The sequence below is a fragment of the Oncorhynchus mykiss genome, chromosome 25, assembly GCF_057628025.1.
Source record: "Oncorhynchus mykiss isolate SJ-2025 chromosome 25, ASM5762802v1, whole genome shotgun sequence".
NCBI lineage: Eukaryota > Metazoa > Chordata > Actinopteri > Salmoniformes > Salmonidae > Oncorhynchus > Oncorhynchus mykiss.
Window position 1 is genome coordinate 48,121,399 of NC_143046.1, and position 19,749 is coordinate 48,141,147.

Sequence of the window (19,749 nt, forward strand, 5' to 3'; positions counted from 1 at the left end):
AGTGTAAGGGGTGTCACGCCCTGACCTTAGTTTGCTTTGTATGTTTATAGGTTTTGTTTGGTCAGAGTGTGATCTGAGTGGGCATTCTATGTTGTATGTCTAGTTTGTCTGTTTCTGTGTTTGACCTGATATGGTTCTCAATCAGAGGCAGGTGTTAGTCGTTGTCTCTGATTGGGATTTCGGTAGCCTGTTTTGTCATTGTGGGTTGTGGGTGATTGTCTATGTTAGTTGCTTGTGTCAGCACAGTTCTTATTATAGCTTCACGGTCCTTATTCGTTTATTGTTTTGTATTTGGTGCTTTCTTTAAAGTATCATCATGAACACATACCAAGCTGCATTTTGGTCCGCTTCTTACGACGATCGTGACAAGGGGACAATTGCTTTTTCACACAGTGGCATTGGGTGTTACATCATTTAAATAAATCTCAACATTGTCTTATTTGTTCACACGGGTTCCAATTATCTAATATTAGGTTTTGGTTGAAGATCTGATAACATTCAGTGTCAGAAATATGCTAAAATAGAGAACATCAGAAAGGGAGCAAATACATTTAAGGCAATGTATGCCTGTTGTTTCTCTCTGGCAAACACTGTAATTATGTCTCGAGTCTCGACCCCGTATAGGCCTACCAATCTTTGTTTTGTTTTCCCTCGTAGCGGAGCTCATATAATTGTTCAAATCTAACGGTTATATCGGTTTGTGGGGACGCGCCATCCTTTCTCCCTGACTGAGGTTTTTAATTTCCTGGCCGCCTATCTACGGAGGTTGGGGTGGGAGGAACGTTTCTGTGGTAAGCCAACTGTCTGACTTGTTGCTTCAGGGCCCTGCGGGGTTGTTGAAGTGTTGTCGTCTTGTTGCCTGAATGAGCAGCAGCTGCCAGGTTTGGGTGCCATGATGATGAAATCATGGCTAACAACAACAAAATTAAAAGGTAATAGCTTCTCCATACGTCGTAGGGTGTGATAAGTCAGTCATCACCATCTAACCAAGTTTAGATGACGGACTATGCATGTTTAGTTTAGATGACGGACTATGCATGTTTAGTTTAGATGACAGACTATGCATGTTTAGTTTAGATGACGGACTATGCATGTTTAGTTTAGATGACGGACTATGCATGTTTAGTTTAGATGACGGACTATGCATGTTTAGTTTAGATGACGGACTATGCATGTTTAGTTTAGATGATGGACTATGCATGTTTAGTTTAGATGACGGACTATGCATGTTTAGTTTAGATGACGGACTATGCATGTTTAGTTTAGATGACGGACTATGCATGTTTAGTTTAGATGACGGACTATGCATGTTTAGTTTAGATGACGGACTATGCATGTTTAGTTTAGATGACGGACTATGCATGTTTAGTTTAGATGACGGACTATGCATGTTTAGTTTAGATGACGGACTATGCATGTTTAGACCTATGCCTTCAGAAAGTATTCATATACCTTGACTTATTTTACATTTTTTTGTGTTACAGCCTGAATTCAAAATGGTTTAAATAAATACAAATCTCACCCATCTACACACAATAACCCATAACGACAAAGTGAAAATATATATTTTTTAACATTTTTGCAAATGTATTGAACATGAAATACAGAAATATCTCATTTACATAAGTATTCATACCCCCGTCAATACTGTGTAGAAGCACCTTTGGCAGCAATGACAGCTGTGAGTCTTTCTCTAAGTCTCAAAGAGCTTTCTACACCTGGATTGTGGAACATATGCTGATTATTTTATTACAATTCTTCAAGCTCTGTCAAATGTGTTGTTGATGATTGCTAGACAACCATTTTCAGGTCTTGCCATAGATTTTCAAGTAGATTTAAGTCAAAATTCTAACTCGGCCACTCAGGATCATTCACTGTCTTCTTTGTAAGCAACTCCAGTGTAGATTTGGCCTTTCGGTTATAGTCCTGCTGAAAGGTGAATTCATCTCCCAGTGTCTGGTGGAAACCAGATTGAACCAGGTTTTCCTCTAGGATATTGCCTGTGCTTAGCTCCATTATATTGATTTTGTATCCTGAAAAACTCTCCAGTCCTTAACAATTATAAGCATACCCATAACATGACGCTGCCACCACTATTCTGACACACACACACACAGGAAAATAACAGGAAACCAAATCAGCATCTCCCCAAGTCATCTCAGACAAACACACACAATCACAAACATTATGACACCAACACAAACAACCTCATACACACACAATGAGTCTCTATGGTTACACCTCAAATTGTTCAATGTCAAGCAGGGGGATTGAGAGGGCTGGTGGCCGTGTTGGCTCATACTCAGCTCTCTCACGCTCTCCCTTTCCCTCTCATCCTCTTCTCTCCTCTCCCTACCCATTTCACAGTCTCTCCCTTTCACAGTCTTTGCTCTCTCCTCTCTATCCCTTTCTCTCCCTCGTCCCCCACTCTCTCTCAACCCCCTGAAGGAGTGATGTCCTCCCCCTGCTCCTTCAACACCTAATGACGACATTAAAGCCTGAGGCCAGTCTTCCCAAGTGACTGAGATAATGACAGTATTACACATCCTCCCACTCCTCCATCAATCTCAATGAATGGCTCCTAGTGTGGGCTTTTCTTTCTTTATAAAAGAGGAGTCGACATGGAAGGATACCTCCTAATTAGGTGAAAGGAGAGATTATGCATATTGCTTACAGGCCTCTGTTCAAATGCAGTTCTGAAGGATCTGTCATTGATTTTTCTTGGAAGGTCATGTGTGTTGATAGCATCATACACGAACGGTAACACTTCCTACGAATAATTCCTAAATAATGCTTTATAAGCGCATAGCATCATACATAAACATTAACCCTAACACATGAATACCATCTTCATGATGCATTATAAGCGCATAGGATCATATACAAATATGAACAGTAACACTTCCTATGAATACCCACTTCACAATGTATTATAAGCACATGTATAACACCTTACGAGCTAGTCTTCATGCATGTCATAGGTGCTAATAACTGGCCAATAGCATATAAATAAACAATGAATTAGCAACTACATTCATAGGGCATTATGACCAGACCTTATAAACCAAACTGTATAATGCACTATATGAAAATAATAAGAACAGAGAGCATCATAGGGATTGATTTTCATTCCTTTACACACCCTTTTTGGCACAGTCTGTCTTGCACATAAAACATGAGTGAATGTTTTTATTAGCACATGGAAATGACAAAGTCTTGGTCAGCAAAAAGGGATTTTAATGGAAATTCTGTGACTAAGTGAGAGTCCACTGTTGGAGTAAGAAGATCCAGTCCTGCATCATTCAAACTCACTTCCTGTATTCCCTGGGCGCTCAATGAGTCACTCATATGAGCACACACAAAGACACACATGAAGACTAGGGCCGGGACGATACCAGTATCGCAAAAAAAATTAAATGACAAGAAGCAGACCAAAGTCTTCACTCCTTTAAAAACCTGCTATATGTCAAATATTGAGTGCTTGGAAAAGAAATAAATGTGACTCTGGATGATGAGGTTTATTTCCCCATTACACTGTTTTGTTTCCCTGCCACGATACTAACCCGTATCGCTATACTGGTATAGTCCCGTCCCTATTGAAGACACATATGCACATACACACGGACGGCACACACACACGGCATGTGCTAGTCCCGCATTGAGCGTTTAAACAAAGGGGTGGTGCAAAATAAGAGCCAATCCAAAAAGGAGGAGAAGACCACCACTGAGGTCTGTGCTGAACACACACATTATATCATCATGACTCTTCACTTTTTGCAGGGTTTACAGTTTGGTTCGTCCCCTCATGTTCCCAAACCACACATACCTCAAACAGGGGGGAAAGAGCATTGAGTACATACATAGAAACCAGGCAGGTTCCAAGTATTCTCAAGCTATTCCAGATGCATGTGTGTATGCTCCGGAGAGCCAGAGAGAGCAACTAACACATTCCTTGTGTGTGTCTCTCTCAAAATGTAATACACAGAGCCTCAAAGTGCTCCACATGAAACCAACTCCAGATGAGAGGGGGAGGAGGGGGAGGAGGGTATGGTGAGGGGTACTAATATTGTGAGGGGCAGCTCCCCGGCTCCACCACTAAAACAGTCCCAACCGTGGAAAAGAGAACCAATATGGTCTGGTCAGGGGATTTGTTGAGCCTGGATGTGTACGTGATTTATGGAGGGATGGGGGTATTGTGTAGAAAGGGGGATTTCACAGATGGATCGGGGGAAAGTACATCAATTGAGAATCTGAGATACAACACCATATTTCTAGTAGGGTTAGGTTACTTGTCTATAAATGTATGATGAACATAATACATTGTGCATCCTTCCTTCTTGATGTACTCTTTTTCTACTTGACTGCCTAAATCACATTGGTCAATTTAATATTTCTTATTATTATTATTTGAGTGAATGCGGTCTCTCCAGTGGCAATAATTATTTACTATTTTGTACAGCTCAGCACTAAATATGAATCTGTAGCTCTAATACTGATTATTGTATAGCTTCACAAAAACAACACATTTAATTGAATGTATAAAGTTTTGTCCTGTGAGTGTTTATATAAGGTACCAGCAAAAAGTTTGGACACACCTACTCATTCAAGGGTTTTTCTTTAGATTTACTATTTTCCACATGGTAGAATAATTGTGAAGGCTTCAACACCATGAAATAACACATAAGGAATCAAGTAGTAACCAAAAAGGTGTTAAATAAATCAAAATATAATTTTGATTCTTCAAAGTAGAAACCCTTTGCCTTGATGACAGCTTTACACACTCTTGGCATTCTCTCAACCAGCTTCACCTGGAATGCTTTTCTTGAAGGAGTTCCGACATATGCTGAGCACTTGTTGGCTGCTTTTCCTTCACTCTGCGGTCTGACTCATCCAAAACCATCTCAATTGGGTTGAGGTAGGGTGATTGTGGAGGCCAGGTCATCTAATGCAGCACTCCATCACTCTCCTTCTTGGTCAAATAGCACTTACACAGCCTGGAGGTGTTTTGGGTCATTGTCCTGTTGAAAAACAAGTGATCGTCTCACTAAGCCATCCCAAGATGGGATGGCATATCGCTGCAGAATGCTGTGGTAGCCATGCTGGTTAACTGTGCCTTGAACTCTAAATAAATCACTGACAGTGTCACCAGCAAAGCACCCTCCACATAATAACACACAGAAATACGAGCCTTAGGTCACTAATATGTTCGAATCCGGAAACTATCATTTCCAAAACAAAAACGTTTATTCTTTCAGTGAAATATGGAACCGTTCCGTATTTTATCTAACGGGTGGCATCCCTAAGTCTAAATATTGCTGTTACATTGCACAACCTTCAATGTTATGTCATAATTACGTACAATTCTGGCAAATTAATTCGCAATGAGCCAGGCGGCCCAAACTGTTGCATATACCCTGACTCTGCGTGCAAAGAAAGAAAGAAAGAGAAGTGACACAATTTCACCTGGTTGCCTGCTAACCTTTCTTTTCGCTAAATATGCAGGTTTAAAAATGTATACTTGTGTATTGATTTTAAGAAAGGCATTGATTGTTTATGGTTAGGTACACGTTGGAGCAACGACAGTGTCACGCCCTGGTCTTAGTATTTTGTGTTTTCTTTATTATTTTGGTTCAGGCCAGGGTGTGACATGGGTTATTTATGTGGTGTGTTTGTCTTGGGGTTTTTGTAGGTTTTGGGATTGTGGTATAGTAGAGTTGTCTATGGTTGCCTAGAGTGGTTCTCAATCAGAGGCAGGTGTTCATCTTTGTCTCTGATTGGAAACCATATTTAGGCAGCCATATTCTTTGAGTGTTTCGTGGGTGATTGTTCCTGTCTCTGTGTTTGTTTGCACCAGAGAGGGCTGTTTCGGTTTTTTCCACGTTACGTTTATTGTTTTGTATTGTTCGTTATATTCTTTATTAAAGATGTATCGAAATAACCACGCTGCATTTTGGTCCTCCTTCGACGGAAGAAAACCTTAACAGACAGTCCTTTTTCGCGAATGAGCACCGCATCGATTATATGTAACGCATTGATTGATTGTTTTTTATAAGATAAGTTTAATGCTAGCTAGCATCTTACCTTGGCTTCTTACGGCATTCGCGTAACAGGCAGGCTCCTCATGAGGCAGGTGGTTAGAGCGTTTGACTAGCATTGCAAGATAAGGTTAATAAGGTTGCAAGATTGAATCCCTGAGCTGACAAGGTAAAAATCTGTCGTTCTGCCCCTGAACAGGCAGTTAACCCACCGTTCCTAGGCCGTCATTGAAAATAAGAATGTGTTCTTAACTGACTTGCCTCTTTTTTTTTTTTTATCGGCAAAATCGGAGTCCAAAAATACAGATTTCCGATTGTTATGAAAACTTGAAATCGGCCCTAATTAAATCAGCCATTCCGATTAATCGGTCAACCTCTACTCCACACCATCACACCTACTCCTCCATACTTCGCGGTGGGAACCACAAATGCGGAGATCATCCGTTCACCTACTCCGCGTCTCACAAAGACATGGTGGTTGGAACCAAAAATCTCAAATTTGGACTCAGACCTAAGGACAGATTTCCACCGGTCTAATGTCCATTGCTCGTGTTTCTTGGTCCAAGCAAGTGACTTCTTATTATTATTGGTGTCTTTTAGTAGTGGGTTCTTTGCAGCAATTCGACCATGAAGGCCTGATTCACGCAGTCTCCTCTGAACAGTTGATGTTGAGATGTGTTGTTACTTGAACTCTGTGACGCATTTATTTGGGCTGCAATTTCTGAGGCTTGTAACTCTAATGAACTTATCCTCTGCAGCAGAGGTAACTATGGGTCTTCCTTTCCTGTGGCGGTCCTCATGAGAGACAGTTTCATCATAGCACTTGACTGAACATTTCTTCAAGTGCAGTCGCAAAAACAAAGTTCTTGACATTTTCCGGATTGACTGACCTTCATGTCTTAAAGTAATGATGGGATTGTCGATTCTCTTTGCTTATTTAAGCTGTTCTTGCCATAATATGGACTTGGTTTTTTACCAAATAGGGCTATCTTTTGTATAATAACCCTCCCTTCTGTATAATACCCCTCTCTCCCCAACTGATTGGCTCAAACGCATTAAGAAGGAAAGAAATTCCACAAATTCACTTTTAACTTGGCACATCTGTTAATTGAAATGCATTCATGAAGCTGATTGAGAGAAGCTGTCATCAAGGCAAAGGGTGGCTATTTGTTTTTTTGAAATTGGTTACGACACGATTCCATAGGTGTTATTTCCTATTTTTGATGTATTCACTAGTATTCTACAATGTAGAAAATAGTACAAATACAGAAAAACACAGGAATGAGAAGGTGTGTCCATACTTTTGACTGGTACTGTATATAGATGGGTAATGGTCAGATCAGCACCATAAATGTCATATTTGCATATTGCATAGGTCTTAGATGAGAGTTAGGTAACCAAATCTAAATACCACATGTAAATCTCAGGTAAATTAAAAGGTTTAAAAAGTTTAAAAAGTTGTCACTTTTTTGACAACATAGAAGATTGTTGACAATATTTTAGTTTAGACAAAGGGCATTCCGAACTGACTCACCTATTATTTTCTCCTGGTATCCCTTGGTGAAGAACTGCATCGCAGTTGCGGCTCTCCAGGGAGTTTTGAGAAGTCCCTGTCTTTGCGGGTCTTCGCCGAGTCCCCGGATAATAGTGGTATAAGCAGCTGCCAGACTAGGCAAGCTCATCTCGTTGTCTTCTATACTTCGGGTGCGCTCATGCTTCCAATTTTCCACGACTGACGACCCTGTGTGCGAACTCGACTCACCGGCGGTCCCCGTCCCTTGACATCCCACATTCCGGGTGTCTTTTTTTACCAAGCCATCAAAGTGTCCGTTTAGAGAACTTTCGTTTGTAGTCGGTCTACTGTCAGCTTGATTGTCGTGACTCTGTTTTGAGCGCTCCATAGTTCAGAATTGACGAGAGGTCCCTTCACGTTCACCTTTTCTCCGTATTGGAAGATGCGCTTTCCAAGTGTTCTCGCTTCGCAAACTCAGCTTTGTTTAGGGCGCACCTACCGAGTACCCTGCCGGCAGCTGAACGTGTAAAATTATTTGAAACAAGCACGCGTTGGTAGTACCCACTGGCTTTATAAATATATAATCCTTGTGCATTTCTATTGGTCGAGCATTTTGAGTACGTCACGTTCTGTCAGTGGTAAACAGATGGAGAACATGCACTGCTCGAATTCTGTATGGATCCGAATATTCCCATATTCCCATGCCACAGGTAGCCATGATATTCACAAAGTAAAACATAAGCCATCATGTATTCATATAATAAACAACACTGTCAACGATTCACAAGTCAATCTTTGGAAATTGTGTATATTTCCATATTGCAGTGTGTTTTTCTAAAAAATAATCAGAATTTACTAATAGTTAAGAAACCACAGTGAATCACAGGCTACCACACACTTTAGTTGTTGCACTCTGACAAAAGGTGCAAACAAATTTGTGTTTTTAGGGTGACAAACAGCTCTGTTGTACAACAGATCAATAAATATATTTACGAAGGCAGAGGTGTAGGAAGAAATTGCTGTGTTGTTGGGAATAATTAAAAGTAACTGGGCCAACATTTTCCAGCAAAAATACCCCGACATGTTTAAATGAAAATATGTGCAATCACATTGCATCATTTAACACATAACACAGTACAAATTTGACCAAAAAACACCACCAATTTCCATTGAAAAACAAGCCTGTTATTATTTATGTAATAAGGTACGAGTGGGTGTGGTATATGGCCAATATACCATGGCTAAGGGATGTTCTTATGCACGACGCAATGCCTGGATACAGCCCTTAGCCGTGGTATATTGGCCATATACCACAAACCCCCAAGGTGCCTTATTGTTATTATAAAGTGGTTACCAATGTAATTAGAACAGTAAAAACAATGTTGCAGCCAATCATCATTCAGGGCTCGAACCACACAGTTTCTAATGCCAATTATACAAGGGGTGGGTCTAATCCTGAATGCTGATTGGTTAAAAGTACATTCCAGCCAGTGTCTATTCCACAAGTTAGCACCGGCTAAATCTATTTACTCTGTTCCATCTGACTACACAATCCACTCTCATCAGCCCAGCCAGGCAATTCATAAACTTCATCTCCACTGTAAAAAGCATCTAGACATGTTCTCATTATTGTTTATTTTAGACTAATATATCGTTTTCAACAGCAGAGATTTATATAAACCTTGCAGTCTGTCTCTCTGACATTTGCAACATTGTTTCAAAATTCAAATTCGATCTCCAGCTGTCCCATAGTAATGAACTTGAAGGGGTCGGGAGTCGGGACTAGACAGACAGGTAGGTAACATTCAAAATCATGAATCAACTGGCATCATTTTTATGGATATATATAAAGAAATGTCAATTGAATAAAGGTCAAATGAACCGAAGTGCAGCTAGTTTGCAGTCTTTCCTGCTTCAGTTTGAAGTTATTGTGTTAGTTGTGTTGTTGACTAGCTCCTCTGATCAACGCTGAGGTAAAAACAGTTTCAGGTTGGATATTCAACGGATATTCGCACTTTCAAACCTCAATAGCTTTCAAACCACTTGAGCCACAGACTCCAAATAAGTGTCATGATGTTGGAAAAATTGCGTACAACATTGCACAGGACTTATTTTCACAATTTGGACATTATTTTGCTTTGTAAAGCTAATAAACATGTGTAAATGTGAGCAGAATTTTGTATTTTAAAAAAATTACAATCAAATTTCAATAGCTCCTTGGTCATGTGACATACTGACCTCAAACAAGGTTCAGAATGTACACTAGGTGGGCCTACACATCGCACACCCTTCAGATTGTCCCTTTTCATCTCACACGATTTACATGAATTTTTCAAACTTTCAAATTTCAATAGCTCCTTGGTCATGTGACCTACTGACTTCAAACAAGGTTCAGAATGTCCAGTGACTACACTTCTATATTGCACACCCTTTAGTTTGTCCCTTGTCAATCTCAAACGATTTTACACTATTATTTCAAATGTCAATAGCTCCTTGGTCATGTGACCTACTGGACTCAAACAAGGTTCAGAATGTACAATCAGAGGGCTTACATATTGCACACCCTTTAGTTTGTCCATTTTCATCTCACACATTTTTACATTCATTTTTCTAATTTTCTCATTTCAGAATGTCCACGGACTGGAGACGGGCGCTGCGAGGCATCCAGTGTGGTAACGCGACAGATCCCGGGGGAAGGGGACAAACTAAAGGGTATGCAATATAGAAGGGTAGTCAGTGGACATTCGAACCCTTGAGGTCAGTAGGTCACATGACCAAGGAGCTATTGAAAAATATAGAAAATTATTGTAAAATTGTGTGAGATGAAAATGGACAAACAAAAGGGTGTGTGATGTGTAGGCCCACTGAGTGTACATTTTGAACCTTGTTTGAAGTCAGTAGGTCACATGACCAAGGACCTATTGAAATTAGAAAGTTAGAAACATTCACATAAAAACACGTGAGATGAAAATGGACAAACTAAAGGGTGTGCAATGTGTAGGTCAACTGAGTGTACATTCTGAACCTTGTTTGAAGTCAGTACGTCACATGGAATGTCCACAGTGCAAGGTGTTCTAAATTGGACGGACAAAGAGATGCCTTCAAGACCGCTTAGCAGAACACAAGTACGCCATACAGGTAGGCAATGAAGACTACCCCATGGCAAGGCACTACAAGTTCTTACACTATGACAACCCTGCCTCCCTACAAGCTATGGGTATTGATCATGTTCCGGCCTCAATTAGAAAAGGGGAACATCTTCAACAGCTAAACCAAAGGGAACGTTTTTGGATTTACAAACTACAGGTTACTAAGTACCCTGGTGTAAGGGTCGTGATAGGTCCATTTGCTGTCATCTAGTGGACATTTTGCTCTATTGCCCTCAGCTATGTTTATACTGTTGTTGTCCATGTTTGTTGTGTTCTAGTGTACTGTGGAATAGATTGCTTTCTTATTCTTGGCACTTTTCCCAGTCATATTTAAGGTTAGAACTACCTTTCTAGGTGTTCTGATGCTTCTAGGTTTGAGTTGACTTTTTTGATAACATATCTACAGTACTTCACTTTTTAATGTGTATAGTATCGCTTCCTAGGTATTGTCCAATGACTTCTGTAACCACTCCCTCTTCAAATCAGGTCTGATTGGAAAAAGCTGTTCAAAAGAGGATATTGCATTATAATTTCTTTGTACTCCTTGACAAAAGCCGTGTAGCCAAAACGCGCCAAAGTTTTAAAACTTTGTTTCCATTGAACATGCCATACAAATAAAGACATTTTAATTAATCATATTAAGAGTGCATTGGTCCTCCTTTCTTGTTGATGACAAATTTACCCCTTTTACCAAAGAGCACCTTCTGTTTCCCAAAATCTACTATTGTGTACCTTAGCAGCGCTTCCCTTCATCCTCTTTTTTTCTACAAGTTAATGTATAGGCATTCAGGTGTGAAGTCATGAAATCATAAATAATACCACAGCGGTTTTGAATACACTAGTTCACTTGAATCAGCAAACATATACAGTGCCTTGCAAAAGTATTCATCCCCTTGGAGTTTTTCCTATTTTGTTGCGTTACAACCTGTCATTTAAATTTATTTTTATTTTTATTTCATGTAATGGACATACACAAAATAATTTGAAATGTGAAATGAAAAAAATAACTTGTTTCTAAAAATTCTACAAAACAAAAAATGGAAAAGTGGTGAGTGCATATGTATTCACACCCTTTGCTATGAAGCCCCTCAATAAGATCTGGTACAACCAATTACCTTCAGAAGTCACATAAGTTAAATAAAGTCCACCTGTGTGCAATCTAAGTGTCAAATGATATGTCACATGATCTCAGTATATATATACACCTGTTCTAAAAGGCCCCAGAGTCTGCAACACTACTAAGCGGCACCATGAAGACCAAGGAGCCCTCCAAACAGGTCAGGGACGAAGTTGTGGAGAAGTACAGATCAGGGTTGGGTTATAAAGAAATATCTGAAACTTTGAACCCTGCCTTAAGAAGGCCACCAAAAATCCTGACATTTCCAATCCCCAGCTACAACATTTTCCGACAAGATAGAACTGCCAAAGGGGGCGGGGTTGCAATCTACTGCAGAGAGCCTGCAGAGTTCTGTCCTATCCAGGTCTGTGCCCAAACAATTTGAGCTTCTACTTTTAATAATCCACCTTTCCAGAAACAAGTATCTCACTGTCATGCCCTGATCTGTTTCACCTGTCCTTGTGATTGTCTCCACCCCCTCCAGGTGTTGCTAATTTTTCCCCAGTGTATTTATCCCTGTTTCCTGTCTCTCTGTGCCAGTTCGTCCTGCATGTTTCCAAGTCAACCAGTGGTTATCTCGTTCTCCTGCTGTTTGCATTCTCCTTTTTCTAGTCCTCCTGGTTTTGACCATTGCCCGTTTATGGACTTTACCTACCTTGACCATGAGCCTGTCTGCCACTCTGTACCTGGTTTCTGTTTACGCTAATCTAACTGGGGTAACTAGCCTGTCATGCCTATATGGTTGCTATTAGCTTAGAGGTTACTGTTAGCTGACTTTGTATTGAGATGGCTGTAGTGGTTTACTGTTCATCTAGCTATTTAAAGGCCTTTTTTTTTATTGAAACAGTGCATGAGGTTTTAAGATAAATACTTGTCACTGTATTAGCTAAATCAAATCACATTTATTGGTCACATACTGTATACATATTTAGATGTTATTGCGGGTGTAGCGAAATGCTTGCTTTCCTAGCTCCAACAGTGCAATAGTATCTAACAATTCACAACAATACACACCAGTCTAAAAGGGAATTAAGAAATTAACATTAAGACGAGCAATGTCGGAGTGGCAATGACTAAAATACAGTGTATATACATATGAAATTAGTAAAACAATATGTAAACATTATTAAAGTGACCAGTGTTCTATGTACATAGGACAGTAGCCTCTAAGGTGCCATGTTGAGTAACCGGGTGGAAGCCGGCTAGTGAAGGCTATTTAAGTCTCATGGCATTGAGATAGAAGCAGTTTTTCAGTCTCTCGGTCCCAGCTTTGAGGCACCTGTACTGACCTCACCTTCCAGGGCAGCAGCGTAGCCTAGTGGTTAGAGCGTTGGACTAGTAACCCAAAGGTTGCAATTTCAGATCCATGAGCTGACAAGGTACAAATCTGTTGTTCTTCCCCTGAACAAGGCAGTTAAACCACTGTTCCTAGGCTGTCATAAAATAAATAGCAGTGTGAACAGGCTGGGGTGGTTCATCTTTGTGGCCTTCCTGTGACATCGGGAGCTGTAGGTGTCCTGGAGGGCAGGCAGTGTGTCCCCGGCGACGTGTTAGGCAGACCGCACCACCCTCTGAAGAGCCCTGAGGTTGCGGGCTGTCTCGTCATTGTTGGTAATCAGGGCTACTACTGTTGTGTCGTATGCAAACTTGATGATTGAGTTGGAGGCGTGTGTGGCCACGCAACCATGAGTGATCTGAGAGTTGTCATGACTTTGGCCTGTGGGTAAGGTTTATGACCCCCCCCCCATAAATACCTTTCTCCCTTCCCTCTTTTTCTCTGACTCCACTGAATGACTCTTGAATAGACTTTTGTTAAACATCAAACAAGTGGGGGGAAAGGAACCATATTTCGGTAATAGAACCAGTTGAAAATATGCGTTGGTACTTAATGAATATGATGTTCTCGGGTGTCATCTGAGACATGACTGATGACAGGATGACATAAGCTGTATCTGGGGAAGTCTACACATTTCAGTTATCAGATTCACATGGAATTGTTGTGCAATTTAAATGTTTGAATATGAAACCATTTGTGAAAAGATTAAATGTAATTTGAAAAATGAGAGAATTGGGTTTTCATAAGGTTAGAGCTCTGCTCAATCAGTGGCCGGCCCATGTGAAAAGACATGGGTTATAAACTATGAAACACACCCTCCCCTATATAAGCCCTTGACGAAAATGTAACCTTCTGTTCCGAGTACGCAAGGTCTGCAGCCTCTGCGTTAAAAGGGCGAATAACTTTCTGTTCCAGGTACATTAGGGCGACCGTCCGATGTCAGGAGGATTCCGATAACTACAGAACTAAGCCAACCTCAGCGTGAGCTTTGGTTGTGAATGGTATGAACATTGAACTCTTATTCACTACAGAAGTGGTACCTCCTAGCCGTTGAGTTAGCAGCGGCCACTGTAAACGTGGGCTAGGAAACTCAAACTCAACCCTCTTCCCTTTGTGTAACCAGCCGTCATGTCGGCTCTGTCCACCAGGGACATTTTCTGTATGACAGTCATGTCGGCCACGGAGAATGAGAGCCCACAGTCCTTGGGAGTGGGCTGCGCCGGTGGCACTGTGTTATCCTCAAAGCAGGCAAAGAAGGTATTTAGCTTGTCCAGGAGCAAGACGTCGGTATCCACGACGTGGCTGGTTTTTCCTTTGTATTCTGTGATTGTCTGTAGACCCTGCCACATAGGTCTCGTGTCTGAGCCGTTGAATTGCGACTCCACTTAGTCTCTGTACTAATGCTTTGCCTGTTTGATTGCCTTACGGAGTGAATGACTACACTGTTTGAATTCGACCCTATTCTGAGTCACCTTGCTGTGGTTAAATGCGATGGTTTGCACTCTCAGGTTTGCTGAAGGTTGCCACGGTTTTTGGTTTGGGCAAGTTTTAACAGTCAGTTAGAACATTCTAATCTATACACCTCCTGATGAGTACTTCCTGTTTTTTAAAGTTTCTGCCTATGGGAAGGGAGGCGCAGGATGGAGTCGTGACATGAATTTATGAAAGGGAGGGTGGGGGAGTGCCTTGTAGCCATCCCAGAAAGGAGAGTGACAATGATCGAGAGTTTATGAAGCATGAGTACTGCAGGCAATCTGATAGAACTTCGGTAGCATTTTCCTCAAATCTGATTTGTTAAAATCCCCAGCTACAATCAATGCGGCCTCAGGAGATGTGGTTTCCAGTTTGCACAAAGTCCAGTGTAGTTCCTTGAGGTCCGTCGTGGTATCGGCTTGAGGCGGAATATAGTCGGCTGTGACTATAACCGAAGAGAGTTCTCTTGGGAGGTGCACCCAAGCGAGGGGGGCCCCAGAACCGAGTTTGCAAAACCATGCTTTAGATGTCGTCGTTGCTGAAAAACAATCTGATTGTATATACAGATATTCGTATAGACCTTAGAATTACTAGAAGGGGTATAGGCCCTTAGATCATGGCTAGTATGGGGCTCTGCCTTGGGTGTGAGGAGCGTTCTCAGGCTCAATAGTTCGAAGAAGATCCAATAACACTGGATAATTTTTGGGAGGTCTCATCTCAGAATGCACATACTATAAGGATAACAGGCGTTGTGTCGGAGATGCGTTGCCTGTGAAAAGGGGTTACTTGCTGGTACACTGTTTCGGATGGGAATGTCTGTTCTTCTCATTCTAATTCTATGCGACAATGGCTGTGGTACTGTACCAGTCAAAAGATTGGACACTTACTCATTACAGGATTTTTCTTTATTTTGACTATTTTCTACATTGTAGAATAATAGTGAAGACAAAGAAAAGTGTTAAACAAATCAATATGTTATTTGAGATTCTTCAAAGTAGCCACCCTTTGCCTTGATGAAAGCTTTGCATATCTTCAGACCTAACTAAATTGTAAATATCTGGCTGTGTCATTATGACTTTGGATAAGTATTTATCACACTTAATTAATTTAAACAATTCTAGTTGGCAAAGCTAAAAGGGGAGATGATAGGGAGAAAAATAAAGATTGGATCCTGAAAAAGTGGCCGCAATAACTGTTGAGTAGGTTTTTGTTCACCGATTGTAAATGAGCATTTGACAGATTTGACATGATATTTAAAAAATAATATTATGACTCATGGCATGTTGACTTCATTCATCTCGAAACTGCACGCTGAGACTGGTATTGATTCAAATGGTATTCGTGAGTTCATCTGACTCTCAGTATCCCTTTAAAAATGAATACCCCATAACAGGGTTAGTTCACTTTTTTTTTTAAACGTATGGTCAGATGGCTAACAAAACCACTGTGGGTGGTAGGGACAATTAGACAAAGTTCAATGTTAGTGGCAAAATCCCCTCAAGTTAATAGTGGCTATTTTTAGCAACCCTAAACCATGGATTGCAGTTTCCCCTGGCCCATAGACTACTTTCAGAGCAAGGAACCAGCAGACTGGCTATAAGCTTTAAAAAAGTTAACTATCCCTTAATTGAATTTACAAATCAATCATCGCAAATAGGGAATTAAAGGTCAAGGATTTCTTATTAAACTGAATCTGAATTTTCACAAGTTTTTACATTTATTTTTTATTTATGACCCCAAACCCAACCCCTAACTGCCCTTTATCTTACAGTAGTGAGTGCTTACATTTTCATTTGTCAGTCGCTCTGGACAAGTCTGTCTGCTAAATGACTAAAATGTCAATATTTGCTGCTTTCCCCCAACAGATGCTGTCATGAAGCACTTCCCAGGTGGGGGAAGTGGGAATGGCTTAAAACAGTAAAATGGCTGATTTTAAAGAAGCAGCACGAGAACTATCGAATGAATAGGATTAAATAAATACAAATTGGTCATTTGTTCTGTTTTATTACCATGACTACAAGCATCACTGAAATAATGCTCCAGTAACATGTGTTATTGCATGTTGTTATTTTGTTAAAAAAAAAGTTTAATATTAGCAATTTAACTTTTTAACTCTAAATTGTTGGGAAAGGGCTCAGAAGTAAGCATTTCATGGTAAAGTCTACAACCTGTTGTATTTGTAGCATGTGACAAATACAATTTGAGGTACTGTATGTGTGTGGGGAAGTGGGGACCATATTGCGATATAACCAATTAGATCCCAGGAACCTCCTATTGAAGTTATGAACATTTATGATTAGTCAGAGACAATACAAACAACAGCCAGTGTCACGTATACTCCGTCTCCAGCCTCTAGGACAGCATCTGACTCTGTTTCAGTTTCATTGTCATGTATTGTCATGTTGTGTCTTGTTCCTGTTCTTTCTCTTCACCCTGTCTCCCTCTGCTGGTCGTATTAGGTTACCTTTTCTTCCCCTCTTTCCCCCAGCTGTTCCTTGTCTTCTCTAACTACCTCGTTCACCCCTTTTCCCACCTGTTCCCTTTTTCCCTCTGATTAGGTCTCTATATCTCTCTCTGTTCCTGCTCCTGTCTTTGTCGGATTCTCGTTTGTGTTTCTCATGCCTGAACCAGACTATCGTCGTGTTTGCTGCAACCTTGTCCTGTCCTGTCGGAATCTGCCAGTTCATCTAACCTTGTCCTGTCCTGTCGGAATCTGCCTGTCCATCTGAGCCTACATGTGTTTCGTCATTAAAGAAACTCTGTTTTGTTAATTCGCTTTTGGGTCCTCATTCACGCACCCCTGACATTCATGTCTGTGCGTTGTTTGTGTTTCTTGTTTTATATTATGTTTTCATTTATTAATTAAATGATTTACTCACCTGGACTCCATCACCTCCTTGATTATCTTCCCTATATTGGTCACTCCCCTTGGTTCTTTCCTCAGGTGTTATTGACTGACTGTTTCAGTTTCATGTCTGTGCGTTGTTTGTGTTTCTTGGTTTGTATTATGTTTTCATTTATTTATTAAATGATTCACTCCCTGAACTTGCTTCCCAACTCCCAGCGCACATGTTACAGCCAGCCTGATTGGGTGGGCCAATATTCAATCTGGAATGGCCTTGCTTCACCTCTGTTTTGAAAGGACTTTTATTTATAAAACAATTATGAATAATGCATTATGAAGGTTGTTATGATACTGAAACTAACATGACTGGTTTTATGTTGTTCAATACGAGCACAGTAAATATATCATATTTTTTTGTTGACAAAAACAATGCAAGCTAAAAACGATGACATTTTCACAGCTATTTCAAGTGCTCGAGATATCATCGACGATGGCTGCATAACAGGCATACCAAACAGTTCTAATGAGCATTTCTAGACACCTGTGAGACTATACAGTGCCTTGCGAAAGTATTCGGCCCCCTTGAACTTTGCGACCTTTTGCCACATTTCAGGCTTCAAACATAAAGATATAAAACTGTATTTTGTTGTGAAGAATCAACAACAAGTGGGACACAATCATGAAGTGGAACGACATTTATTGGATATTTCAAACTTTTTTAACAAATCAAAAACGGAAAAATTGGGCTTGCAAAATTATTCAGCCCCTTCACTTTCAGTGCAGCTAACTCTCTCCAGAAGTTCAGTGAGGATCTCTGAATGATCCAATGTTGACCTAAATGACTAATGATGATAAATACAATCCACCTGTGTGTAATCAAGTCTCCGTATACTTTCGAGGGGGCCGAATACTTTCGCAAGGCACTGTATATTATGATAACTTATTATACCAAATACATCTTAAAAGTTCTCATACTCAGCACCAGTCCACAAATTTTATTTTTGGGAGTAATTATAGCTTTTTATTGTTTCCTGTCACGATATAACAATGCAATTGAATTACATTTGGCATTAAACAATAACTTGACAGACATGAATATATGCTATGCACTCGGAAAGCACCCCACAATGACAACGTGAAAACACCTCACAAATGAGAATTATTTCGCTGTGACCTATGACCCTAACTAAACAGACATAGGGAGCAAAATGTATAAATCGGTCCATGATATAGCCTTATATTTCATTTGTTGAAGGCGAACGCTGAGAGGTTGGCTGAGGTGTCTAGAGGCTTTTTCTTTTGGCACTGTTCTCAGCCTCGCAAGGTCCGTTCTCGTGTCCGCTGTCCTCCGCTTCTCCACTCTTTCGTTTCTTCAGATCTGCCGTGTCTCCAGACTGTCCTTTCGCCCACTCTGTCCAGGACTAAACAGAAAAGAGGGAGGAAACATCTGAAAATCATAATACAGATGCAATAGAAAAATTGTTAATATTCCTCTTCACAAAACCGTATTAAATGGCACTTAATTCCAAACCAAATGTGACATTTGTTTTGTACACAGCAAGACAACCAAGCGCACGCACAAACACACGCGAGTCAGCCATGCAGTTTTAAATTGCATCCTGTTATCAATCAAATTTATTTTATATAGCCCTTCGTACATCAGCTGATATCTCAAAGTGCTGTACAGAAACCCAGCCTAAAACCCCAAACAGCAAGCAATGCAGGTGAAGAAGCACGGTGGCTAGGAAAAACTCCCTAGAAAGGCCAAAACCTAGGAAGAAACCGAGAGGAACCAGGCTATGTGGGGTGGCCAGTCCTCTTCTGGCTGTGCCGGGTGGAGATTATAACAAAACATGGTCAAGATGTTCAAATGTTCATAAATGACCAGCATGGTCGAATAATAATAAGGCAGAATAGTTGAAACTGGAGCAGCAGCACAGTCAGGTGGACTGGGGACAGCAAGGAGTCATCATGTCAGGTATTCCTGGGGCATGGTCCTAGGGCTCAGGTCCTCCGAGAGAGAGAAAGAAAGAGAGAATTAGAGAGAGCATATGTGGGATGGCCAGTCCTCTTCTGGCTGTGCCGGGTGGAGATTATAACAGAACATGGCCAAGATGTTCAAATGTTCATAAATGATCAGCATGGTTGAATAATAATAAGGCAGAACAGTTGAAACTGGAGCAGCAGCACAGCCAGGTGGACTGGGGACAGCAAGGAGTCATCATGTCAGGTAGTCCTGGGGCATGGTCCTAGGGCTCAGGTCCTCCGAGAGAGAGAAAGA

General features: G+C 40.7%; 1 protein-coding gene across 2 annotated transcripts in view; it reads right to left on the minus strand.

Moving 5' to 3' along the window:
* The window catches only part of LOC100136794 (GTP cyclohydrolase 1), a 45,115-nt gene extending 36,973 nt beyond the window's left edge, over positions 1 to 8,142 (minus strand). The window contains exon 1 of one of the 2 annotated variants that reach the window (XM_021584318.3): positions 7,570 to 8,142. In XM_021584318.3, the coding sequence (XP_021439993.1) occupies positions 7,570 to 7,936 (367 nt within the window). In that variant the 5' untranslated portion in view covers positions 7,937 to 8,142. The remainder of the gene's footprint in view (positions 1 to 7,569) is intronic. The other variant, XM_090220428.1, reaches the window with a different exon arrangement.
* Positions 8,143 to 19,749: the final 11,607 nt, after the last annotated feature.